The sequence below is a fragment of the Carlito syrichta genome, unplaced genomic scaffold (genome assembly GCF_000164805.1).
Source record: "Carlito syrichta isolate Samal-C Ts95f unplaced genomic scaffold, Tarsius_syrichta-2.0.1 Scaffold305639, whole genome shotgun sequence".
NCBI lineage: Eukaryota > Metazoa > Chordata > Mammalia > Primates > Tarsiidae > Carlito > Carlito syrichta.
In genome coordinates, this window is record NW_007249735.1 from 595502 (window position 1) to 621926 (window position 26425).

General features: G+C 37.5%; 1 protein-coding gene across 2 annotated transcripts; it reads left to right on the forward strand.

The window, feature by feature from the left end:
• The first annotated feature begins 821 nt into the window (after nt 1-821).
• On the forward strand, nt 822-24868 carry ZNF596 (zinc finger protein 596). 2 transcript variants are annotated; one of them, XM_021714382.1, is made up of 6 exons: nt 822-902; nt 17840-17923; nt 19554-19680; nt 22003-22098; nt 22781-22863; nt 23322-24868. In XM_021714382.1, exons 2-6 carry the CDS (start codon nt 17912-17914, stop codon nt 24531-24533), a joined length of 1530 nt encoding a protein of 509 aa, XP_021570057.1. In that variant the 5' UTR covers nt 822-902; nt 17840-17911; the 3' UTR covers nt 24534-24868. The 2 variants fall into 2 exon arrangements, with proteins under 2 accessions (XP_021570057.1, XP_008060105.1); XM_008061914.2 differs by having other exon boundaries at nt 23325-24868.
• The last annotated feature ends 1557 nt before the right edge of the window (nt 24869-26425 follow it).

The window sequence follows — 26425 nt, forward strand, 5'->3', positions numbered from 1 at the left end:
ATGTGATAAAGGAAGGGAGTATGTAGATTTAAAACCCTCATATGCATATTTCTAACACCCAGGAGTAACTTCTCAAGACTGATCATGCCTGAGAAAGAACTCAGAGCTAAGAAAAAGGAGGAACAGTCAGGACTGACATTTCCACTGGAAAAAGTCATGCTATTTGTTGATTATTCTGTTACTCTCCTTCCTGAAATACTGTTTTTAGGATGTGCTGTTCTCTGACTCTCAAGTATTTTGCTTAACACATTTCCTAATTCAACCTAGTCTACCCTTAACCCCCTTCCATCTTCTCACAGATACACTGTACCGTGAACCAGTGACATAGAACTTGTGAAGTTCCATCTGGGGAGTCAGATGGGAAAGACTTCATGCCCAGACATGGATTAGAGATGGGGAGCGGGACCTATAGTGTCAGTAGTTTGGCCAGTAGGGATTGTTTAAGAACCACATATGGATACACTGTATCTGTAGATCAGGATTAAAGAAACTGCACATATTAGTAGTGAACTAATGTCAGGAATACCTGACAAATACTGGAAAAGAAGATTGATGAGGGAAAATTTGTTATACCTGAGTATATAATGCATTTGAAGCATAATAAGATGAATCAGTGTTGATCTGACTTCAAAATATTGATGATTGGGATAGAAGGGACAGTTTAGAAACTGATATCCTTGACAAATTAAGGTGGCATTTCTTCTACATGATGGAGTATGTTTTACTCCATAATTGCTTTTTAAAAATGGAATCAACCTGTCTAACAGTAGGAGGTTTTTAAAATTGTTCACAGCACATCCATTCCAAGGAGTCCTTGTTCATGCATTTGTAAAGAATGCTGCATTGGATGCCTCGTAGCACACTGACTTCTCTGCAGATGTCTGAGGTTTCCTCCACTTCTGGTAAGTTGAGGTTTGTTTGCTGGATCAAGAAATAGTATATTTCATAATTGTAATATATTATAGCAAGATGCACCCCCAAAGCTGCATATATATTTTCTTATCTACCACTGTCACATAAAGTTCCCCTACTACTTTACCCAGGACTTGATAACTGTATGTATATTTTTTGTAAATTTTGATGAAATGACAACTCAGTGCTTTTATTTCCATTTCACAAATTGTGCAACTACATAAATTTTCATATAAAATGCATTTTTATACTTGACTCATTTTCTGCTTGACTCATTTTTTAATGTATTTTAGATACTGTTTTACATTCTGTAGTTTAATCATACACATACACACATATATTTTGGTGTCTTATGTTTGTGAAACCAAAATCCTTCCTGTATGCCCTTTCATTTTTTTGTTTTCCTTAAGAAGGTATGGCCTATTTTATAAGATACTATGTTTCTTTCAGTCCTCATGTTATATTGTTTAATATTGTTTGTTTTAAATATCTAATTTAACTTATTTTAAATTTTCAAATAACATAGATTTAGATAAAATTTCATGTCTCCATTTTTTTCTTCTCACATTTATTTTGCCTGTATCATCACCCAAAATCAAAATTGAGACAAAATTGACTTTTAGGCTAATCTTTATGTTTTAAAATGTGAAATACCAAAGGTAACTTTTATGTTTAAGTTTCCTTGATTTTCACAGTCACTGGGGTTTTATGTCACTGTTTTCATAAGTCTAAGAATTTGGTTTGCCAGGCCTTATTCGTGCCATTTTTATGTCCTTAGTAAGTTTTTAAGTTTCTTTACGTGGATCTGCAAATTTATTTCAAATGGTAGTCATAATATTTTGCTGTTGTAAATAGAGGCTGATTTTGGTGAGTTAGTTTATGAATTATTGCTACTAAACAGGATATATTGATTTTGGTATGTTCGGAGTAGTTTTGCCCACTTTTAAAATATTATTAGTATTGATAGAATAGATTCTTGTGCTTGTTTGTGCTTGCAGTCATTTCATCTGAGAATAAATTCAATTTCAGCTCTTCGACTTCATTTTTGTATTCCATCTCTTTTCCCCTCTTGTCTTGGTCGCGACTCAGGCATCCTGTGTTGTAGCACCAGCCCCCATTTTTCAGCCTTACCTTTAATGAAAATGCTGCTTTTATTAACTGCTGAATATATTTGTTCAAATTCTCTTGAGCAACAAGAATAATTCTCCCATTTGACATGATTTTTAAAGATTTTAAAATTATTTTTAAAGATGTAAAATATTTTAAAATATTTTTTCAAGGGTTTGTTGATGTGATCTATTTTTTTAATCTGTAAATTACTATATGAAAGTAGTAAATCTTCTAGTATTGAATCATCCTTTTATTATTTCAATAAACTTCACTTTACAATGTTCTGTTATTATTTAACCTGCCAGTGATGGCTAAGTGACCAAAATAAGTAACTACACGGTGAAAATTGTATTAGTAATTTTTGCAAATGTAATCAGTGAAGATTGGTGATATAATTTCCAATTATTTTGACATTTTGTACATTTTGATTAGCCTAACAAACTATTGAAGACAGGCTTAATTTTTCTTCCTTAGGAGAGTTTACATTACAAAGGAACTATAAGTGATTTAACATTTTGAGAGAACTCTCACAAATTCCTTTTAGAGATTGACTCTTTATATAATGGTAAATATTGGCTAATCAGATTTTTCTCCTTATTTATGAGTGAATGTTTATACTGTATTTCCTTGATAATTAGTCAGTTTATCATACATATTCAAATTAGAATAGAATCTTCCCACTTTTTACATTATAAATTATGTATTTTAAGTAAATGGGTGGTCTGTTTTATTTGCTAGTGTTATTTTTTATAGGGTTTTTCAGTTCTGTGATTTTACTCTAAAAAAATTTTTAAATTGATTTCTGTCAAATCTATTTCTTCATGTCATTCTTTTCTCATTTAATCTTCTTTAAACTTTAATATCTACTAATTTGTAACTATTTGGAAAGTCAAATAACTACTTTTTTCTTTTTCCTTCTCTTCTAAGTGTTTTTACAGTTTTACATTTCTTTAAGATCACAGCTGTAGACCTAATTCAATGGTTTTGATTACTTTCATTATTCATAATTATCATGACTCTAATTGAAATACCCTTTTGATTTTACTGTAATCCTGTTGTATGACCTATCTTTGTCAGTTTGTTTGACCTGTTTGTACTACCTGATTATTGTATATTTATATTTTTATTTTACCATGGTAAGTATCTGCGGCCTATTTTGTGTATTATTTTTTGCAATTAGCTTATATTTTCTCTGTACCAACTGCAGTCGTATTTGACATGGTACACTGAAGTGGAAAAAAGAGTCTTTATGATTTGGATAAAAGTTCAGTTTGTATTTACTAGTCAGATATACTTCGTCTTCTATGTACCTGCTCATGTTGTTTCATTACATACATAATGATACATTTTTATTATACCCCCCATAAAATTTAAGGAATTAGTGTTTCTCTTAGAATTTCTGTGTTTCTGATTATGTATATTTCCAACATATATTTTTAACTGCATGTACATTTATGAACATCATGTTTTGGTGTTTTATTTTTGCTAGGAATTTAGGCTGTACTTCAGATCCAAACTCAGCATGTAGCAGACTCACCAAAATTGTACATTAAAACCCAGCGCTTTGTAACCCCTGGGCCTGGCTGGCTTTGTGCCTTCTGTCCTCCCTGCCCCTTGAAGTCTAAACACCTTGGTTGACATAACTCCGCTGTGGCTGTTGCTGGGTCTCATCTTTGGTACTCCCTGCTGGCAGGGGGTGACCCAGGCCTGCCCAAGCCATTGTTGATCACCATAGAGGATTTAGCCAATCCTGAGATTGCTCATGAGAGTAGATTGCCTTCTGTATGCCTTAGTCTAGTCCAGCACCCACCTTTTCTGGCACCTGTGTAGATTTAGAACATAACCAGAGGCTCACAGGGCCTGGGGCACCCTTCTTATACTTCTGTTGTCTGTAGTGGTGATTCTCATACTCCTGAGCCCAGGTAGAGAATTCTAGGAGGCTCGTGTGTGTGGGGATACACTATCTTGCCCTTCTAAGAAGATAAGAGTGGTCTGAAACCCTCAGAGTAGACTCAGAAAAAATCTTGTGGCTTTATTGGGCTAAGGAAGCTCTCCCTGCAGAGACTGGCACCAGAGGTTGATGGGAATTTGATGTGACTTGCAAATTTTTTGTGAGGCTTAGTTAAGCCAGGGGTGTGGTCATTCCTGAGGTTGTAATGCCTACTTAGTTGGGTCTCAGACTCTGGAGAGGGCCTTGGAATATTTCAGAAAGCAAATACAACCAAAGGTTACTAAACAATATAGCAGAAGTTTGGAAGGAACTATGTGTGTGTGTATGTATGTGCATGTTGGGAAATCCTTCCTAATCATCTTCAGTAAATTGAGCAATCTCTTTGCACAGAGCAACTACGTAAATTATTCTTAATAATAAATGTAGTACCTAAAATAATGTTAAATAATAATGACACTGATGAATATCATAATAATACTAACATTGGTGCTTATAAGAATGAAAATAATAGTAAACCTAAGGAGATGGCAGATTTGAGGACAGATTTTTTTAGATGAATGATGAAGAATTGATGTTGGGCCCTATGGAGTGCTTTGGAGTCATAGTATTAGGTTTGCATGATTAAATGTGTTTCATAAGGCAAAAATGAACAGAAGAGGGGAAAAAAATCCAAACTGCTGAAGTATGTGGGCCAATTTAGGACCTCATGTTCCAGCAGGCCTGTGGGATGGAAGAAAAGGGAACCTGTCATGAGGACTTCCCCATACACAAAACCCAAACAATGTCATGAGTTTGGCCAAGTGACTGCTTGTAGGGAATCCTTGAAAGGAAGTCAGGCTTCCAGATCCGTGTATAATACACAAAAGCCCCATCTGTAATAGTGTGCATAGAGCCCCCAGAACTGTCTCAGTCCTTACTGCCCGGCTTCTCCCCACCATATGATCCACCGAAATTGCTGGAGACCCAGACACTTTGGCTCAAACATGTCATCCCAGAGCTGTTGGAGAAAGTACCTGTGGTGTTCCCAGGCCAGCATGGACCTGTATGAGCAGTTTCCAGGCTCCATGGAGGAATTGAATGGCTCTAGGACATTTTCAGACATTCACCCAGGCCTAGAAAACCCTACCTGCCGTGGTGGTCTCAGGCTCCTGAATTGATGCACAAAATTGAGGGGGCTCAGGCAGGCTTTGTGTGTGTTGGTTTGGGAAAGCTTTATAATGATCTTCATTCAATAAGACACTATTTATAAAGCTGACCTCTGAGACATCTAGCACCCACCCTCCTCAGGAGCCATTTCAGAATTCTCTGGCCTTGGGGACACTTGTATTCATTCCATGATGATGGTGACAGTGACAGTGAAGAGGGCTATAGTGATGATATTCATAACAACAACTACCACATTGACTGGCACCTGCCATGTGACAGCTGGGCCATATTCTGGAGTAATTCATTTTATCTTCACAGTATCCCCTAATTCAGAGATGACTCTTGTCTCCCTTTTGGGGCATACTATAGAGCACTCACCAGGGGTGGCTGCACAGATCCTGCTCCACACCCGGTGCTGTCTCTACCTGAGTGCTCGTAGTGTTTGCTTGGACTTCTGTATCTCTGTGGTCGCATCAGCTATTAATACCTCCTTGGGAGGGTCATAGAGGGAAATTACATGGATTATTAAATAAATAGAAACACACACCCATGCTTCTGCCTTCTCATCTGCCGTGCTTTTATTTTCAAGTCTCAACTGCTAACACATGTTTCTGGTGGAGCTTCCTGCCCTCTCTTGTCTGACATGACTCTGTTCTACCCCAGTACTCTGACATCCACAGTACTCCCTGTTACCTTTTAATCTTCCCACCTGTGTTCAGCATTGTTGATGTTCTTTGTTCACTGTCCCTACCCCTTCTTCCTACTCACTCAGACTTTCTGATCTGTGGAGTTCCTCTCATGTCCTCACAAATGCTTATCCAGATTCCTCAGACCCCACATTTGTTCATGAATGAGCATCAGAACTGATGATACAAATCCTCAGTCACTTCTAAATTTTAAAAAGTGTGAGGGAGATAAAGAGCAAATATAAGGAGCATGCAGGCCCTTGGAAGGTGGCTAATCAGCAGCTTCAAGATCATTAAAGTCCCATCAACATTTCTGTCATCTTGCATAATTCTCAAGCAGCTGTTGTCCCTTAGAGTAGAGCCCAGTCCTCAGCTCATGGTCATTGAGGGTCCGTCTTCTCCCCATGGCCTAGCAAGGTCTGAAGAGAACACAGGGCTGTGAGTGCAGAGATAGGACCTAGGCCCCTCAAACAGCAGCAACATCCCTGGTCCCCTATTGGTGCTCTGAGAGTGACAGTTCTGTCCTTCTCTCACAATGAGCATATCTGAGCTCCTTTGGGGATCTCAGGTCCCATGGAGTCTGGCATGTTAGAGAGAAGAGAAAGGGCCTTGGCCTCAGACCCTCTCCTGAAGAGGTAGTTGGCTTCGTCTGACCTTGGTGTCCCTACACCCAGGAGAGGCTCATCATTGAAGCATAAAGGGGTAGATTGCCTTGTGGCACGTTGGTTGGGAGGGTGAGGGAGTTTGTCTTGAATATGTGTCCACAGCAGGCACTACTCTTACTGAGACTGTGGGTGAAATGGACATGATGATGGGCATGAAGACCTCACGAAGCTACCCCTTAAACTGGACTGTTTAAGAGGCAGAAAATACTCCTATGGCCAGCAGTGTCCTTTCTGAAGGGAAGTGTTTTTTTCACCCCACAGTACAGTGGGGCAGCCAATTGGCAGGGAGTGGAGACTGCGTAACCTTCAGTCGGTCTCAGATTTCCTCCAAAACCCAGAGGAGATTAAGGTCAGGAATGAGAACCTACCAGAGTGTAGGCCTGAGATTGCCCTGTGTAGGTTTCTAGAAGGTTAGAGATAGGATGTCTGGGTCTAGGGACAAGAATGAGGAGAATGGGCTGCCTTCAGGTAGGAGTGAGATGTCTGAGATACAAGGTACTCTCCTTCTGTGCATGAGGTGGGCAAAAAATTATAACAACATAATCAGAGTGTAAACATGTAAATGGAGATACACAAACTGGATGAGGTGAGACAGAGGACTCGCCAACCATTGGTGTCCATAGGAGTATGAACCTCGAGGAGTGGACTTAACCTGCCATCTAGAGACTCAAAAAAAAAAAAAAAAAATTAGAATGCATGCCACAGACCCTTTCGTCCCCCGAGGGTAACATCTCCCATTAATTACCAGTCCTCAGTTTATAAATAAAGAATGCTCTTTCTATGTGAAGTTCTTCCCTCTTCTCCTTCTATTCTTATATGACCACTGGTTTTCAGGCTAATTATTACAGATCATTACTCTGATACTCTTTTAAAAATGCATCCCCAGCACCTTCCACAATACCTGACACGTTGGTCAAGCTCAGTAATTGTTGAGGAAACACAGATAATAAAGGTTTGTGAACTATGCTGCCTCGTCTCACTATCCATTCATTTTCTTTCCCCATTTCATTACCAAAACCCAGTGACAGGCAATATTCATTTATTTCTCCAAACTCAACAATATATTTCTGTGTTACTTAAATATACTCTGCAGCAGAAAGCCCACTGACAAACACAAATCTGTTCATATCATTCTCCAACCTTAATTCTGTGGTTTCCCAATGGCTTTAGAAGGACTTTTGGACCTGCATAACCATCAGGCCCTGAAATCTATTAGCCTCCTGCCTTCTCCAATCCAGTTTGCCCTCATCTCCTTCCTACTGTTGGCTCTTACCCTGGGGACACAGCAGATTTTGTCTGTCTCAGGGATTTTACGCAAGATCTGTCAACCTGGGGGTGGGGCAAAAATAAAACAACTCTGCAGCTATTCCTATCTCTACCAGTATTTCTAAGACTTTGTCCAAATCTTCAATTAAATATCTGTACTTCCCAAGACAATTTCCCCATCTTTATAAATTGTGTCCTTCAGGATTGTACACTTAGAGTATTTTTTAAATGTCTTTAAATTATATCTTTATTTTTAAATGTAACTTGACTGCCTGACAGATCTAATTCAACACCTCATGCCATATATATTCATTTCTGACAAAAAGAAATATTCGTTTGCCTCAAAAATGTTGCATCATAACCAGACTGAAAATATATAGGAATATGTAGGACAATCATGGAAACTGAGTCCTTGATTATTTACAGTGCTTGCTACAAAAATAATGCAGACTGTACCTTTTTACCTGATAGAAATGCATTTAAAAAGAAAACTGTTTTTGTAAATCAAATGCTTGTGCCTAAAATGAAAATAAATAATTTGATTTTGTTGAGAAATAATTTATTCTTTTATATCTTAAGGTATATCCTAAGACTCTCAAAAGTTCTTAATATTATTTAAAAAATAAATGATTGAAAAATTTACCACTTACAGGAAGATCAGTAATAAAATTAGATCATTTATTCTGGGACTCCTTTATATTTTGAACTGTGTAGAATATTACAGTCCTTAGAATTTCAGCTAAATCTGAATTGAAGAAAGAGACTTTCTTGGATGGTCTTTCTCTTGGTTGATAGTAAGATATGCATCTAGGATACTTCAGAATCCTAGAAAGTATTTACTGTTAATGTGTATTTGAAAATCAGTATTTCATTTACAAAGTCACACTGACGCCCATGGTCTGAGAGGAGGTTTGTGGACTACAAGTCATCTTAGAATTAAACTTCCTGTTCCGGTTCACTATAGTACTGCCCAGAACAACCCAAATTCATAAAACAAGGAGACTTTGGGAAAACAGGAAAATTGCTTCTTAGACTTACAGAAGCAGTGCAGAATTAAAGACATAATCAGTATCCTTAATTTCACCAATGCAGCTAACCTAATTAGAGGGGAAACGTTTGGAGACTTCAAAATAATTTGTTTTGTGAATTTTACCTCAATAAAAATACATAAATACATTTCTTAGTGTGTATTTCTCCTTACAGGAGGTATGTTTTAGGTAAACCCTTTGCTGTCAGTGACTGGAGAATTGTGTTGTATTTGGGAAATTATGGTTTGAAAACAACTATTTTTTTTGCAAATGTATTGTTACAGTATATTGTGTTCAGTACTTGGGATCAATGTTGTACTGTGTAGCAGATGACTGTGCTTGTGCAGTGTGTTTTATAGAATCAAGTTACTGTAATGGCAACCTCAGGTTTTATCGAAACCACTATCTGCTACAGAGGCAAGTGAATACAAAGCTAACAATGTATGTGCTGTTTTTATTTTTAATGACCTCAGTTTCTCAGTTCCCTAACTAGACTTTTTGAAGCAAGACAACTTGTTTATGGTCTTATTAAATTCTATTTAAGCATCCTTTATAGTAGTATTCCATATATTCATTTCCCTTTGCTACTGTAACAAATTACCACAATTGTGAGTTAAAACAAACTTAAATGTATTATTTCTTTGCAGTCCTGGAGACAAGAAGTCTGAAATCAAATTCACTGTGATGAAAATAGTGTGCAGGCAGGGATGCACTCCCTCCACAGAAAGATGTGGAATTTGTGTTTTTGCCTCTTCCATCCTCTAGAGCAGCAGTCTTGCCTTTTTCATTCTGTAGCTGCTGGAATTCCTTGGCTGTTTGAAGCTTCTTCCATCTCTAAATCCTCAACTGTATCTTCAGATCTTTCTCTCTGCTGAGGTCATTACATTTACATCGCCTTCTCTCTTTCGTGTGGTCAAATCTCTAACTCTCTTTTGTAGGAACACTTGTGATTGCAGTTAGGGCCCATCCATATTAGCTAGGATAGAATTCCCATCTCAAGATCTTTAAAAAATAATCTTCAAGGACAGTTTTTCTATATAACTTACGCAGGTTGCAAGGACCTGAGATCTTTGTGGGCCATTTTCAGTCTACCACATTCAATATATCATTTACTCCCGGAAACTGTCATTCATTAAAAAAAAAAAAAAAAGATTGTATATATGTGAATTACTGAGATCTGCAGATCAATGCCAGAGGACTTGACTCTAGGCCCAATTCTGCATATTTACCCGTGGAGTTGGGAATATTATTGAGCCTCTCTGTGCATTTGGTTCTTCACCTGACTTGTAATAAAAAGGATGAAGTCATGGTTTTTAAACCTCCATTTTCAAAAGAAAGACACTGAGCCTTCTGAAACAATTAAAAGCACATATGTATAAAACTGATACAGCTGGACTTAGAGGTAGGGCTGCACTGAGGCCCCACTTGCCTGGTCCCTCTGTGTTGAGTACCCTCAGAAAATATTTTCTGAAACCCTCTGGGATAAGGTTTCTGTGGTGATGCTTTATATTTCTCAAACCATGTGTTTATAGAAGCACAGTGACTGTAAAGAAAGTGGGTCACAGATATGTTTATTCATATTTTATCTGAATTCATCCTACCTTGATCTATCAGCAAAAGAATTCCTAGTAATACTGGCGGAAGCCTCTAGTTCTTATTTTTTTTCTATTATTTAAATTCATTTCACCTATATTCTTACATCTAGTTTGCTTTAGCCAAATACTTAGTTAATTGAGGATCTTTCTACTAGCATAGTAGTCAGTGCTTGCCGTTTGACAGTAAGATAGTATTACCTTTTGTAAGAAATTGAGTGGCCTATGGTGTCCTTAAAGGTTAAACCCCACTTATAACAGGATTTGTTGGGATGGGGTGAGTCTCAACTCCCAACTCAGCCCCAAATCCTACCCTGGCAGGGGAATTGGAGCATCATCTGCTTCTGCTTGAAATGGGACGATCAGGACCTCAACCCCCAACTCTAGCCTGGCACAAAACTAGAGCAGGGAATCAGAGCACCATCTGAATTTGTTGAGTGGAGATTGGAAGCTCAGCTCTTTTTGTGTTGCTGCTTTTGCTATTGGCAGTTTTGGTCAGAAGCTTGTGCAACACCCTGTCTGAAAAATATGGTAGAAAAAAGGACAATCAGGGAACTCACTATTGTGTAGTTGCTCAAGTTCATAAGTGGCCTACTTTATTTCCACTTATTAGATTCTTAATGTGCTGTTTCTTGTGTTGTTTTCAATGTTTTCAGTTGCAAGATGACATATCTAAGAGAACTGGGTTTATTTCCTTTTTAGCTAAACCAGAGTCAGTTTTTGTGGGAATGGTGGGTTTTCCAACGTGGCCTAGAACTCCTTGACTAAGTCATGTCATGTCCATGTCTCTGATTCTCTTTATTGTTTTCCGACTTCTCTGTAATCCAGTGTAGGCCAGGGAATGCATAATGAATTTGCCCTCATAATTTCACTAAACTAGTCCTGTTTGTTTCTATCAGGCCAAGTGTATTCACAGAAGAAATAAAGAAGTTGTCTTTTTTCTCATCAAGTACTTAGACTTGGAGGAAACATAATTCACTTAGCAACCAAGAAGTGGCTGAAAAATGCTGAGGCATGTCATAAGTAAGAGCAAGAGAGGCTAAAAGGCAGAAGTCACAGCCTAGTTTGGAGGCAGGTGCATCAGCAGGTGAGGTCAGTCACCTCAGTGCTACATATCCTGAAGTCAGGGAGGGCTTATGTGGGTTCCTGGATAAGAAAACTACCCTGAATCCTGAGTTAGGCTTTTTCTGAGTCTGTGTTTGCATTGCTGTAAAGTAATACCTAAAGCTGGGTATATACACCAAAGAGGTTTATTTGACTTAAGGTTCCGCAGGCTGTACAAGAAGCATGGCACATGCATTTACTTCTGGACCTTTAAAAGCCTCCACTTATGGTGGAAGGGGAAGGGGAGCAGGCATCACATGGCGAGAGAGAGGAGATGCCAAACTCATTTCATCAGTCTGTTCTCACGGGCACAAATGGCATGAGAATTCACTCATTACTGTGAACCCAGCACAAAGGCACCAAGCCATTCATGAGGGATCTGCCCCCATGACTCGAGCACCTCCCATTAGACCCCATCTCCAACACTGTGGATGAAATTTTAACATGAGATTTGGAGGGGACAAATATCCATATATCAAGCCTTAATACCACACTTTTTTTTTTTTTTTTTGCTGTCTATTTGTATGGCCACTAGTAGGATATTAACTCTGTGAAGGTGGTAAAATTGTGTCGTTTACCTCTCATTCTACAGAACAGTCCAGGTGTTGAAACACTGGATAATAAAAAGTAATTGATTTGAAGAGGGGCCAGAACTCAGCATACAAATCGTATCCTCTCTCCAGCCAGCACTCATGCAAATTTAACTTGAAAATTACACATTCTCTGATAGGAGATATTTCTTTCTGCCAGGTCTTCATTTGTTATTACAATTTAATCCAAAGAGCAGACATGTGTAGTAAAAACTTAGAAAATGGATCATAAGAGACCAGAGTTTTATCCTTACATGAATTAGCACATGCATACTTCCAATCTGTTCTAGACATTTTGAAAATGGGGCTTTTTTCACGTCTGTAGTGATCTTCCACTTCATTCCCTGAAATGACTTTGCTTTTGGTGTGATCCACTAGATGCAGACTTTTAATATATGGAATGACCCATTGCCTGACTCAGCATTTAGGGGGTGTTTATCACCCAGGCAACCACAGTCCTTCAGGACCGAATTCATTTGAATTTTACAAGTAATTTTCATTGAATTTTAAATCATAAGAGCAATAATGGCATTTTAAAAGAATTTATACACCAGCAGAATTTGCTCACAAAGTATCTACATTTGATTCATAATTGCTATGCAATTATATATGTTAACATTGTGCTCAACATTTTTCCAGTTAATATTCAAAGTTATTTTATTATTGAACCTAATCAGTTAATTATGCTTAGAGCTGTATACAAATAGAAACTGACCAACCTTATAGATTTTAGCAACAACTTTACTGCATATTTCCCAGCACTAATCTGTTGAAAAAAATACAATATTATTGAATTTTCACCATTCAGTCAATACAGGAATATTTATACTGGAGGGATGAATGTCTCAAATGTGGGAAGTCTTTTTTTTTTTTTGAGTTGGCGTCTCACTCTGTCACCCAGGATGGAGTACAGTAGTACACTCATGGCCACCCCAGTGTCGACCTGCTGGGCTCTGGTGATCCTTCCACCTCAGTCTTCCAAGTAGCCAAAACCACAAGCATTTGCTAACAAGCCCAACTAATTTTTTATTTATTGTAGAGACAAGGTCTTGCCAATGAAAATGTTTTAAAAGCACACTAGGCACTTATATGTTTTAATATTGACTCTCAACATAAGGGAGAGAATGAGAAATGGGAATTTGCTAGTGAGAAGGAAGACATTTTAGGATATTACAAATAATAAAGATTATCAAGATGTGGATAAGATAAAATAAAGATGTATAGGTTATGATGTAGAGGAGAAATAATTTGAGTCAAAAAGGAACTGGTAAAGGACACAATGTGAAAGTTTAGCTCCAATAAAAATATGAAAATCCCTTTGAAGAGAGAACAGTTTTGAGGAAAGTGTAGATTGATAGATGAATAAATATTGATATCTAAATAACTCTGGCACAATTTTACTCTACTTTTTCAGAAGTAGTCAAGAAAACATGAAGTTGATATTACTGAGGTCGTGCTCCTTCACTGGACAGGCTCTTCCTTGGATTGACCCACATGTGTCTGATAGGGGAATCCATTTCCTTCATTCCACATCTCTTCTGGTTCCAATTAGGAAATCACATCTGATGGGCAGAGTTGATATCCTGGGTATAGAAAAAAAGGTACATGATTTTCAGCTTATGTACTAAGAACAAAGCATTATCCTCAAAGGTAGGGGTAGCCGTCCAAGAGTGAAAAATGTGAACATTGAAAGGAATCATGAAGAAAGTAGAGAAGAGCATCACGAACATTTACATACTGAAGGTCTTTTGCCAGACCTGCAAAACTGTCTGATCTTGCACCTATACACACCATGGCTTCTGGTTGCTGTTGCTAATGCTCTCACTTAGAGACAGAATGGGAACAATTCATGTTTCCAGGTTGAACCTAATATCGAGAAGAATTTAATAAACATAAGTTCCACCAGAAAACTCTGAGTTAGAGGGAAAACAACAATCTCTCCACTCCTGCTTTTAAAAGTATGATGACTTTGACTAGTGCTACTCATAAAGTAGACAGGAATATTTCCAGGCTACATATAAGTAAATTAAAATCATTGTGTTTTATGTGTTAATTAACCCATGACTCTCAAAGGATTCCTCAGTTCTTTCTCCCCAACCCTCAAACCTAAGACTCCTTACTCATGTCACATGTACATGTTGTTCACCTTCATGGAAACCTCTGTGGAATTAAAGTTATTCTTGGTTTATTCACTAGCATTGGTTATCCAGTGTCCATATGAAGCCTCATTCCCTTCCCAATTTCCACCCTGCCCCTGTCTCTAGAATACACTTGTCTTCAAACATCTTGGCTTCACTATATGCGGTTTTGAGCAATACCATTTCCTTAACTCTAACTTTAGTCTGTCCTATGTCATTGGCTATCAACCAAGAACTTAATTTGTTTTATAATCAAATTTCACTAACTGGAAAAAAAAAGAGGTATATCAGTGAAATAATTTATTTCATGTTAGAAATGTGGCCCCCTTCTTTAAATCTAGTCCTTAAAATCTCATAGGCCAGAAAGTACCAGCAGTATATAGACTCAAATGTTTTGCATGCCCTCTTAGAATCACACAATCATTGCTATCATTTCCCAGTGAATAATATGATAATCCTTCATTTCTGCCCACCCACATGCATAATCTCTCACCTCAGACTCCTGTCAACGTTGTTTGAAATGTTAGTTCTTCTTAGAATTCTTCAGTGATCTCTAACAAATGTTAGTCTCCCCTTTCCTTCTTTGTTGCTTTAATTACAACGATCTCTTCATGCCATCCTTGTGATCTATCGTAAATGTTCTTGTGTTTTTAAATTTTGATCTGTCTTCCCCATTGATCTTATAACAGAAAAATTAACCCCTGAATACTATGATGAGTAGTCTCAAAGTAGTCTTTGATCATTAGTGATGAATTACAAGTTCAAAGGGAACATGTGTTCATATTCATCTAACTTGCTCTGAGATGGCCTGTTTATATTAATCTGACTTATTCGGAGATGGCCTGTCCCCAAGTGCCACAAGTCAGATTAAGTCATTATCTCGTGATCTAAAATGAACTTACAAAATAAAGGAAGTTCATCCTTCCTGGTTAAAATTATTTCCTGTATTCATCAGAACTCAAATAAATGGAAAACCAGTGAGGATGAATGCTGTTACCACACTACAGAGCTCACAGATTCTTTCTCTAGCAAAAGCACTGTTATGATGATGAGCTTTCTTTCTAAACTGTTGGTAATCTCATCTGTCCTATAATCCAAATGACACACCATGATTAACTTGGGTACCAGTCAAGTTAAATCTAATCAAGATATGCTTTTATAACACAATTTTTCCACCTAAATAGGCAAATCAGGCAAATGCAATTATTGAATGTGGATAATTCTGCTGACCTTTTAAGAGTAACCTTTTCATGTAAAGTCTATTTTTTTTTCCCTCAAGTAAGTGTAATCACTCCTGCTCTCTTTTGTTGCCAGTTGCATAGAATATCCCTTCATTTTCATCCTTTCTATGTCCTTAAAGCTAAGATGAATCTCTTGTGGCAGCATATAGTTTGATTTTTTTTAAATCTATTAATCCTATGTCTTTCAGTTGGAAAAATTCATTCATTTACATGTAAAGTAATTATTGATATATTAGGATTCAACATTGTCATTTTATTCATTGTTTTCTGACAGTTTGTAGTTGCTTTGTTGCATTCTTTCCTACTGTCTTCCTTTGTTATTTGATGATTAAGTGGTATGCTTTGATTCAGTATGTGTTTGTGTGTGTATGTCTAGTACAGGCATTTTTCTTTACTTTTATCATAAGACATACATAAAACATCTTATAACAGTCTGTTTTGAGCTGATATCTGCATTTTAAAACTCTAAATTTTTGCTTCTTCTCCCTCTATATTTTTTGTTGTTGATGTTACAACTTATATTTTTATATATCATGCGTCTATTTATATTATAGTATAGTTATTTGAATGCTCTTGTCTTTTAATTTTTTTTTTTTTTTTGAGTTGGATTCTCACTCTTTGTCACCCAGGCTTGAGTGCAGTGGCACATTCACAGCTACTGTAGCCTTGACCTGCTGGCTTAGGCTATCCTTCCACCTCAGTTGTCTTAACTTTTATACTAGAGTTAGGAGTGCTTTATATGCCATCATTACTGTATTCTGAATATGACTATATTCTTACCTTTCCCATGAGTTTTATACTGTAAAAACAAAAATAAACTCTATACATCTTCTACTCTCAGTACTCAATATAGAATGCTTTAGTGACCAAATGTGTGAGGGTTTCTTTTATCCCTGCACTGACCAATTTTCTAACACCAACTGGGTTTCTTAAAAGGCAATTCTGTTCTGACACTAACTGGATTTACTGCAAAGCCCTACAGGTTATGGACTCAGTCCCACAAGACTGGCCCTCATTCATGTGCTGATCATAAGTAGCTCTTTCCCAGATTGCACACAACTTCTGTCAACTTGGCTACAAATTGGGGACTTCTGTAACCCCTTTCTGGGCTTGATTTGCTAAAGGAGCTCACAGAACCCAGGAAAATGACTTACTTAATATCGCTGATTTATTACAATATTTTAAAGATTACAGATGAACAGCTAGCTGAAGATATGCATAGGGCAAGGTTTAGAAGGGCCCTACATTTTGGAGATCTATTCCCATAGAGTTGGGGTATGCCATGCTTTTGGCATGTGGATATGTTCTTATTTACCCACCTGGAAGCCTTTGAATCCCATAGTTCAGGGATTTTTATGAAGTCATTATCTCATAGGCATAATAGCTATTAACTCATTCTCTAGCCCCTCTCCCTTTCCCAGAGGATAGCTTTTAATCATGGCTTGGTCTTTTAGGTAATCATCCCCCACGCTAGCGCCCAGCAAGAGTAGCTTCATTAGAACAAAAGAAACTCCTGTCACCAAAGAAGTTTCAAGGTGTTAGGAGCTCTGTCTCAGGATCAAAAACTTCTCCTAGTACCTCTGTTGCTTAGGAAATTACAAGAGTTTTAGGGTCTTTGTATTAGGAATGGGCTATTTGTTAGGAACTTGGGATGAAAACCAAACTGTGTATTTCTTATTATAAATAACATCACATATACATTCATGTTTTCATGTTGTTAGTTAATGTCCTTTCATTTCAACTTGAAGAACTCCCTTTAGCATTTCTTGTAAGTTAATTCACTGAATTGATTAATCCCATCATAAAATTGAATCTGAAGTTGCTTGGTTGATAAACAAATCCATTTAGAACAAACATAGAAGTCAGGGCTGAGGGAGTGATACTGGTAGAAACCTCATGTAAAGGAGGTATCATGATTCAGAACAAGTGTATCCAGACATGGTGGGAGCAAGGGAGGGGGTTTGGAGGGAGGCTCCACAGTGCTGGGATGATGTTGGATAAAGCCCACAAGTGCAAAGCCCATAATTAAATCTGAGAAACTCCAGTGTTTTTATGAAGGTGGCGATCCCATTTACAGGTGGCATGAGTCAGGGTTCCTTATGATTTGAAATCATGGAGGGAATTGAAAACATCAGAATTCCATGGGCTAATTAGAATATAAAAGTCAATGATTTTCACATTCCTATCTCTAAAAATCAAGGTATTTATATCTTCTTTAGTAGCAACAATAGTCATTGTCTTGTAAACCTGGAAGATGAGAGGCCATCTCTATTCCTTTTAGAGCAAACTATGCATATCTCTCTTGACTGGACTAGGGCTACTTTTAAATGACAGACCAGGGCTTTGGGACATGTGGGTCTAGAGATTGTAGATACAATTGGAGTGTCATGGTTTCTTTCTTCTTCCTCAGATTTGCCTCCTTAGTGCTTGGACTGTGTGAGAGAAAACCCCAAGTGATACAATTGGCAGCCGAACTAGTACAATGCAGTCACTGGTGAGTGGGGAATTCCTCTTTCTACTGAAATTGTACCCCTGTTGCCAGCCTATGGACAGGTTTTTCCTATTAGCATGGATATTCTCAGTTCACTCAGAGCAATACCAGGATCTGAGCCCTAGTTAAGATACCCCAGGACTCTGGAATAGTCACATTGGCTCAGTGACTCCGCAAGAAGTAATCTCCTTTCAACATGACATTAAGGTATTCCAGCCTCTACTGAGGCTACATATTCACAGAAGAGATGCCAGAGGCTTTGTTTCTTTCATCCAGCCCGTGGCCTGTTTGGGTAAATAATTCATTCATTAACCATATTATTGGAAGGTGTGGGCTTAGTGAGTACAGGTGGTAAAGATGAGTGAGAGTAGAATATCACAGCCTGTAGGGAGGCAGTTGTTTTCCCAGACAAGCTCAATCAGTTTAGTGTTTCAGGTACTGGGGTCGGGCTATATAGCATTGAAGGAAAAGCAGATAGGGGTATCGCCAGAGAGGACAATGAGGAATTATTTATTTTCTCTACCTAAAAATATTAAGGTTTTGACAGAGTATATTTGTGGTTTTTGAAAAACTTTCAAAGAAGAAAACTAAAATTCTTATTTACCCTTGACCAAAATTAGCCTTTGTTCAAGTTCGATAACTGGAATTATTGTATAAAGTGTTGTTTCCTGAATTTTGACCATGCATATAGGTGAAGGGGTATTGGGAAAAGAGTAAATTTAGGGCCCCTGGAAAAATTTTGAAGTGGAGACACTAGAATAATCAAAGACTTTTGTTGGTGGTAGTGGTCTGTTTGTTTTTTTTCCCCTCTGAATGTAGAGAGACAAGGTGAAGAGACAAAAGAGACAAAGATACCTGATGTTTAAAGATCTCAGAAAATTGAGAAAGGGAGTCTTAAGACCATGGGAAGGGTCAGGATGAGACTGTCTATCAGTATAGAAGTCGTAGAGCCCCTGGCTTGTGCTGCTGAACCACATATCCTTATCTGTTATAATGAACACCTCAGTTGTGTGGAGATGAGAGGCTGCATCTGCTGATGCTAAGTTCAGTATGAAAGTTGTTCAGTCTGCAGAATCCTGAACATTGCTTTAATATTCACCGTCATGTAATGAATAGTATACCTGTGAATGGCATCAAAAAAGGTTTAATAGCTAGGAGCCCTTTTACATATTACCTCACTTGATCTTTGGGAACTCTTAATAGGTCTTTATTTTATTCATGAAGAACCTGACGTCCATTAGGAGAATATGTAACTATAGTCGTGATTAAAATGTGACAAATAATGAATACTTCTTGCCTTGTGATGAGTCTGTGGGTTTACTTGAAGTTAGTGGAGAGGAGAATTTTAATTATAAATTTCCAAGTGCAAGTTTTATAATTAGTATCTTGAAACCAAAATTTATTCGGAAATCTTCAGGTTATATTATGCTGCATTACATGTGGTATTTCTTTATGTGAAGTTTTATGTCTGAGTATATCTGAAAGTCATATTCCCAGGTCAGACTGTGACTGGAACCTCAAACATGGATCTTTCTGTCATACCACTCCCACTTCCTTAGTACTGTCAGTTTGTGCCATGCTGAACATTGGCAGAAGTTGCCCTGTTTGAAGCAGAGTGTACATAATGTTTTAGGAACCCATGACATTCAAGGATGTAGTTGTTGACTTCACTCAGGAAGAGTGGGCCCTGCTGGACACATCCCAGAGACAGCTGTTCAGAGATGTGATGCTGGAGAACATTAGTCACCTGGTCTCTATTGGTGAGTCTCTTAATAGTTATGTCTTCATTCATGTATTTTTATTGATTAATTCTACCAAATATGGGGTCTGACAACCAAGTTCACAAACTTATCCTAGAAAAAGTGCTGCAGTCTCATTGCTGAATATCACTATGGTCACTTTTTTTTTTTTGAGTTAGAGTCTCACTTTGCCACCCAAGCTGGAGTGCAGTGGCATGCTCACAGCCACCCCAGCGTCAACCTGCTGGGCTCCAGCAATCCTTCCACCTCAGTCTTTCAAACAGCCAGAACTACAGGTGCATGCTACCACACCAAGCTAATTTTTTATTTATTGTCAAGATGAGGTTTCACCAAGTCGACCGGACTGGTCTCAACCCATGGGCTCAGGGAATCCACTCACCTTGGTCTCCCAAAGTGCTGGGATTACAGGCTGAGCCACCGAGCCTGGCCATTATAGTCACTTCTGCAGTACCTCCCTTGAGAAGCTATGCACCAATACCAACACATTGTCCACGCATCAAAGCAATTTTGAACCTTTTTCTGGAAAAGCTGTCAGAGCTGTCATTGCAATAATGTCAGAGTTTGAATGAGAGCAATGAACAAACATTAAATTTCCTGTTAAACTTGACAAAAGTGGAGGTGGACATGTTAGTACAAGTTTATGAGGATAATGCCATGAAGAAAACAACAGTGTATAAATGAATTAAACATTTTTCTAAGAGGAGAGAAAGCGTCACTGATGAAACAAGGTCAGGATGACTAGTCATAAGCAGAACTGATGAAAACATTGCAAAATTTGTTGAATTATGCATCAAAATCATCGGCTGACTGTGAGAAGCATAGCAGACCAATTAGACATCAATAGAGAAACAGTTAGAAAAATCTTAACTGAAAATCTTGGCATGAGAAAGGTGTATGCAAAAATGGTCCTGAAGGAGCTCTTGCATCATGGCAATGCACCAGCTCACACAGCACTATCCATGAGGGAGTTTTTAGCCAGTAAACAAATATCTATATTGGAACATCCTCCCTACTAATCTGATCTGGCCCCCAATGACTGTATCCTTTACCTTAAGATAAAGGAAATATTGAAAGGAAGACAATTTGATTACATTTAGGACATCAAAGGTAATATGACAGCAGCTCTGATGATCGGTCCAAAAAAAAGTTCCAAAATTTATTTATTTTTTTAAATCAATATTTTTTATTTTAAAATTGTGGGGTACAGTTAAGGGTTAAGTATACAAATATGCATCGTTCAGGCACCCTTGTTGATAAGGGGTGTCTCCCCATCCCCAGACAGATATTGACTACCGTTAATTCCACCTCCCTTCCCCTCCCTCCCCCCATAGTTTCCCACCACTGTCAATCCTTTTCTTATAGTATTATGATAGATGTTCAAGCTCCACTATATGAGTGAGAACATGTGATACTCAGATCTTTGTTTCTGTGAGAGGTCACTCAGTATTATAGACTCTAGTCCCATCCAGGTTGCTGCAAAATTCACAAAATTTCTTTAACAGGTAACTAGGCACTGGTGTTGGTGCATAGCTTCCCAAGGGGAGTACTTTGAAGGTGACTGTAGTGATTCAACAATGAGGTATGTAGCACTTTCTCTGTGATGAGTTCGTGAACTTAATTATCAGGCCTCGTATCTAGGACAGCTTTCCCACCTATCATTTCAGCCTCTGTCTTGATCCTTTCATAACTATCAACAGCAATAACTTAATTATCAGGCCTCATATCTAGGACAGCTTTCCCACCTATCATTTCAGCCTCTGTCTTGATCCTTTCATAACTATCAACAGCAATTTGTTTCTTTGCTTTTCAGTTATATTGTCATCTCACTAGAATATAATCTTTCTGACCACAATTTCATGTCCTTCTTGTTATCCAATCTTCAACACTCAGAACTGTGGTGGGAATTCTGGTTTTGAGCAGATAAATAAATATGTTGATGTTTTTAAAAATAATTATTCTGTTGTAGGGATTGTTCTGCACATCACTTAGATTGTTTTGATGCAGCTTGTGTTGATTGGATTTTTTAAATGTAATATACTATGAAAATTTGTAGTTTCTCACTGATTGAAAATACTGAGGATTCTGCAATCTGTCTTTGATGTTAGGCATAACCATTAGCAATTATAGGTATGTAACGTCTCTGGGAAAAGGTTCAAGAGCTTTCCCTTTGCTAATGATGGACTGTTACTGTTGTCTTCAAGGTATTCTCAGGCTGCCCTTCAGTGGTTAATATTTTTCCTCAGTAGTCTATCCTGTCCTTTATGGCCATGTACTCTTATCAGCAGAAAACTCAAAATCCACCTATCTTTTTCCCACAAACAGGCAAACAGCCCTGCAAATCAGTTGTGCTTTCCCATTTGGAGCAAGGAGAGGAACTTTCAAGAGAAGAAATAAGTTTTCTGCAAGGTCAGAATCCAGGTGAGCTCCAAGAAGCAGTACTCTAGTAGAAGGAAGAGGAACATAGTCAGTAAGTGAGTAGGCCCTAAGAGTTATCAAGTAAAGATTTTTTTAAACGAATATTGTTTTCTGAAATGTTGGCAAAGATAGCCAGGTGTCGTGTCTCAGGCCTATAACCCCAGCACTTTGGGAGGCCTAGGCAGGAGGATCTCTTGATGCCAGGAATTTGAGACCAGTCTGGGCAATATAGCAAGACCCCATCTCTTAAAAAAATAAGATGAAATGTAGGCAAAGACATAAGGAAAAAATTTCTAAGTTGTTGTCATTTTGCCTTGCAGGTATCACTGTCTATTCAAGTATCTCTTTCTCATTGTCTTTGGCTTTGGCTTTAGTGAAGAGGAAATTCACGTGCTTATTGGAGTAAACTTATTGAAGTTTATAGCCCTTATCATGGTTTACGTCATTGAAAATTTTCCTTTTGTTGCCACTCAAATTTACCTTCTTTCAACTTATTTTTTTTTGTATTCTGAAACTATCCATTGTCAATGCCCTAAAATATGCCTCTTCCTAGAGTATCCTTAATTTAGCATTCTTTCCCTGTCTGTGCGTCAATATTTGAAACACAATCAAATGGACATTGGTGGTGTTTAACATTTTTCATTCCCCATTTGCAATCTAGCATTATTTTTTTCAATCATTTCAGGTGAGGAAGGTAACCTTAAACAACAAGAAATGACATCCGTGCATCTTATCTATCAAAAGGATGCATTCACCATTGGCACCATGGTAAGCTTTAGGAGTGTGAACTGCTGTTCCAAATAGAAACCTGGAAATGGAATCAGTTTAGAATTTTGAACAGGTACCTGACTGTATTTAATGTTAGGATCAAGGGCTGTCCCAACAGAAAGTTTTCGTTAGTTTGAATTGAGGGAAAAAATTAACTTAAAGTAAAAATCATAACATGAGGTTTTAAAACAAGATAATTATAAAATATGACTTATGTACCTAAACTTTGAAACATAATAAAGTCTTAAAACCAGTCAGATAGCTCTTCAGTTGGTATGCTTCAACAGAGAAAACTATGCATGCTGTTAGGTAATATACCATGTTTATATAACACAGGAACAATTGTAACTGTATTCTACTACTGAGTGATTACTGTAGAATTAATATGTAGAGAAACAAATGAAGAAATGATTGAATGTGGATAAACCTTTAATAGTCTTTCATTTCTTTCCTAAAAGCAGAGATCTCATACTCAAGAGGATTCTTTTGAATGTAATGATTTGAGAGAAGATTTCAATGAACATATAACATTGACTCAAAAACTGATAAGTCACATAGGAAAAAAACCCTGTGTAAGCAGAAAGTTTGAGGAAGCCTTCTGTGACTGGTCATCCTTTAATCAACGTAAGGAAATTAATGCTAGATATAAATCATATGGAAGTCATCTATATGGCTATACCTTTAGTCAAAGTTCTGCCCTTATACAACATAGTAAGACTCACAATGGAGAGAGAACATTGGAGTGTCATGTGTGTGGGAAAACCTTCAGCAAAAGTACTAATCTTAGACGACATGAAATGATTCACACTGGAGAGAAACCACATGAATGCCATTTATGTGGCAAAGCCTTTACTCATTGCTCTGATCTTCGAAAACATGAGCGAACTCACACTGGAGTGAAACCCTATGGATGTCATCTATGTGGGAAAGCTTTCAGTAAAAGTTCTAACCTTAGACGACATGAGATGATTCATACTAGAGAGAAAGCACGTGTATGTCATCTATGTGGGAAAACTTTCACTTATTGCTCTGACCTTAGAAAACATGAAATAACTCACTTTGGAGAGAAACCATATGGATGTCATCTATGTGGAAAGGCCTTCAGTAAATGTTCCTATCTTAGACAGCATGAGAGAACTCACAGTGGAGAGAAACCATATGAATGTCATCTTTGTGGAAAAGCCTTCTCCCAGCGTTCTCACCTTAGGCAACATGAAAGAAGTCACAGTGGAGAGAAACCACATGGGTGTCATCTGTGTGGGAAAGCCTTCACTGAATCTTCTGTGCTTAAACGACATGAGAGAACTCACACTGGAGAAAAACCATATGACTGTCATGTATGTGGGAAAGCTTTCACTGAATCTTCTGACCTTAGGCGACACCAGAGAACTCACACAGGAGAGAAACCATATAAATGCCATCTATGTGGAAAAGCCTTCAATCATTCTTCTGTACTTAGACGACATGAGAGAACTCACACTGGAGAGAAACCATATGAATGCAACATATGTGGAAGAGCCTTCAACAGAAGTTATAACTTTAGACTTCATAAGAGAGTTCATACCGGAGAGAAACCATATGTATGTTCTCTATGTGGGAAAGCCTTTAGTAAAATTTTTAACCTTAGACAACATGAGAGAATTCACACTAAAAAAGTAATAAATCTTTAAAGTTCATCAGCCTTAGTTTCAATCCCTAAATACTCCAGAGGACTAAAACACTGAGGAAACATTATGTCTATAACTGGTGTGGAAAATCCTTTATCTATCACTACAACTTGATACATCCTAAATTAATTCAAATTGGAGAGGATCTATGTATATGTTATCTATATGACATAAACTTTAGACGCAGGACTGACCATATATTGCCATGAGATAAACTATAAATGAATTAAATGTGGAAAATCTTCACCTGCAACTCTGTTAAACACCAGGGGAAATCACATATCAGATAAATTCTGTGCCTGCCATCAATGTGAAAATGCTTTTATTTATAATTTGCCCTTTAAACAAATGAGTAAAATCTACAGGAGAGAAACCCTATGTCTGTGCAATCTTATTTAGCAGGCACTAGATTTGGTGTACACAAGAAAATTTGGTGTAGGGTAACAGATAAAAGAGGAAATAAATGAAAAAAATTTTTACAAGGTAGATGAGATCTCTTGAGCAATTCCAGATATTTGTAGTGAAGTTATCCAATGAAAAATTATGAGAAATCCTAAAATATAGCAACGTTTGTAGAATAGATCAAGATTCACATGGTAAAAGACATTCTCAGTGTCATGAATGAAGGAAAGTCTGCAGTTACTTACTCATTCATTAGTCAATATCAATGTTCCTCCACTGAGGAGAAAACAATCCTGACATGGAAAGGAAAAACTTTCAGGTGGATTTCATGTCAGAAATGTCTGACTGGGGAGAAAGCCATTGAGCATATAATTGAGCATAAAACTCTTAACTTTGAGCAAAGATCTGCTACTAGAAATCTGTAGGATAAAATGTCCAATTCTGAAGTGACCTGGGAGTATTGAATACAGAATTTTGTAATAAATAAGATTAAGCTCAGTACTGTCAAAAATGTAAGCAGTAAGTGTTGCTACTGAATATGTTGGTCAAACTAGTTTTTTATGCAATTTTAAACAGATTTGGGTCAATTAGATAGTAACATTGAATGGATCCTAGTACATATAGAACACAAAATTATATATCCTAACTATATTAATGGTATATACAAGGATGGGGCAAAAAAACCTGGAAATAGTTTTTGGAGTGTGACTTCTTCTTGTACAGGCTTCCCCTACTAGGTAAGTGTTCTAGGAACCCATCAGCATCAGTGTACCAGCTAGCATTGTTGTGAGAGGCTGTGTTCAGCTTCAGTGAAATTTTCTTTGGAGATTATTTCAGTGTGTTTGTCTATTTCTTGATGGATAATTTACTTGAACAACTTGCCCACACTGCACTGAGTGTAAAGTTTTTGACCAAAAACAGTATGACCCCCCCATGCCCCACCCTCTCTATTTATACAGTCTTGCCCCAGCAGCATTTTTGTTTCCCCTGATGAAAAAAGTTCTCAAAGGGAAATGTTTTGTCAATGTGGAAAAAGTGAAACAAAAAATGGCAGATGCACTAGAAGGCATCGAAAACTGAGCAGTGGAAAAAAGCATCTTGATAGGTGTAGTGCATCAAACAGACAGTATTTTGAAGATGACTTAAGTTTAAACATGTAAGAACACACAACTTTTTATAAATTGAGTTTCTTTGGGGTCCTCACTGAGTATAATGTTTTCAGTGTTCATACATTTTGTAGCATATTTCAGTATTTAATTTCTTCTTACAGCTGAGTGATACTTTGTTGTATGGATATGATGCATACTCATTCACTGACAGACATTTGGGTTGTTTCCATGTTTTGGCTATTATGGATAATTCTATGTACATCTGTATATACATTTTTGTGCAGACACAGGCTCATTCCTCTTGAGTGTATACCTAGGGGTAAAATTGCTGACTCATGTGACAACTCTATTTACTCTTTTGAGGAATTACCAAAATTTCCTCCA

Excerpts from the sequence above, each read along its gene's own strand:
- ZNF596 (XM_021714382.1), top strand. Across the intron at positions 19,681-22,002 it reads TAGTCACCTGGTCTCTATTG|GCAAACAGCCCTGCAAATCA; the intron begins GTGAGTCTCTTA and ends TCCCACAAACAG. Across the intron at positions 22,099-22,780 it reads TCTGCAAGGTCAGAATCCAG|GTGAGGAAGGTAACCTTAAA; the intron begins GTGAGCTCCAAG and ends CAATCATTTCAG.